This window comes from Suricata suricatta, chromosome 3 (assembly GCF_006229205.1).
Source record: "Suricata suricatta isolate VVHF042 chromosome 3, meerkat_22Aug2017_6uvM2_HiC, whole genome shotgun sequence".
NCBI lineage: Eukaryota > Metazoa > Chordata > Mammalia > Carnivora > Herpestidae > Suricata > Suricata suricatta.
In genome coordinates, this window is record NC_043702.1 from 117,910,379 (window position 1) to 117,912,013 (window position 1,635).

Consider the following 1,635-nt stretch of genomic DNA (forward strand, 5'->3'; position numbering starts at 1 on the left):
CCTGGAATCATGACCTGAGCCCAAATCAAGAGTTGGATGTTCAACCAACTGAGCCACCTAGGTGTCCCTCCAGAATAGATGTTTTAAGTAGATAGATATTTTAATGGAATATGATCTTGTTGGGATTAAGTGTCACATGTTTATTTGTCTTTAAATTTTAGGAGTGATTTTAGGAACACAGTGTGTCCCAAAGCACTGCGCTAGTTGAGTATTATCTATCTGGAAATTCAACAAAAGCAACCTCTACAAATCTCCTACACACAGTCTTTATAAACTCTGGATGTATAATAGTGTAAGGTAAATAGTTGAGCATATTTTTTAGTCTTTGTCTTATTATTGTGCTATTTATTGTCCTATTTCTTCAGATGCAAGGCTGGCTCTGAAAAAATATATTGCAAAGGTCTCTGCAGCTGTTACAGACACAGAAAAGGGACCAGGGAAGCTCTTTAAGGAAGACAAGGTACTGCATTGTGACTAGTGTTTGTCCAGAAGTCTTTTGAGATTTTTGCCTTAAATCTTTAATTTCTTGTACTAATGCTCTAGAGGTAGGTGGTGGTCCTCATGCCTGTCTTCTCCCTCCCTCCCTTCCTCCTTCCCTCTTACCCATGCCTATTCCTTCCTTCCTTCCTTAGTAAACTACTGATAAGAGATAGAATGATAAAAATTAAATGGAATAATATTAAAGAGTGACACAGAGATGCATGTACTATTACCCCCAACAACATAGATACATTTTTGAAATGTATTGTTGAAGGAAAAAAAAATCACTGTAGAGATTTCATAAAGCTCACAACCAAGCAAAATGAAACTATATTGTTTAGGGATAAACAATGGTGGGTAAAACTATTTAAAAAAAGAAAGAAAAGTTATAAACACAGATTGTGATTATCCATCGGAGAAAGGCAGGGGGATGAATTAGGGGAGAAGCACAGAAATAGTGTTAATAGTACTGGCAATGTTCTGGCTATTCTGTTGAAAGTGAGGTCTACTGATATTTATTTCATTAAGTTTTGCTTTAAAACTTGTATATACATCATATCTTAGTATCTATGTATATATACATTACATATTTTTAATGTGTCATATTTTACATGATGGTAAAAAAATGTAAAGACAGTTAATTGTAAAACCAGTTTGCCACGCTTACCATATACTAAGTATTACTTGTGGACTGATTTATTGCTCGGGATGTACATTTCCAGGTACCAGAAATGTGCTTTGATTTTAAATTATCTCTTGCATTTCTGTGCAGGATGTTCTGTGAATTCCCTGTGACTTCTAATTCTGATGAAAAAGAATTAGCTATTGCTAAAGAATTAGCTGTAAGCTATCCTCAAGTCTGAGAACATGATCAGTTACATGTTTCACTTGTGATTTGTAAAACGTTTTACAAAATCTCTTAGGAAACCAACAAAATATAGGCAAAATTCTATTAGAATAGCTACTGCAGCTATTAAATCTGGGAAAGAAAAATTTTCTGGCCCAGACAGTACTCTGTTCAGCTAGTTACTATAAAATCTTTTTTCATTTCAATTTTTAAATATTTGGTTAATTGAACTAGAAAAAAATATATAGTAATAGTATATATATTTATTTAGTATATATAATATATACATATTATATATAGTAATATAT

The 1,635-nt window shown here is 32.8% G+C and overlaps 1 protein-coding gene across 2 annotated transcripts in view; it reads left to right on the forward strand.

Annotated features, from left to right (window-relative positions):
• The window catches only part of ANKRD45 (ankyrin repeat domain 45), a 39,320-nt gene that overhangs the window by 33,909 nt on the left and 3,776 nt on the right, over positions 1–1,635 (forward strand). For both annotated transcript variants that reach the window (XM_029934967.1, XM_029934966.1), the window contains exon 4: positions 366–460. In XM_029934967.1, coding sequence (XP_029790827.1) covers positions 366–460 — 95 coding nt within the window. The remainder of the gene's footprint in view (positions 1–365; positions 461–1,635) is intronic.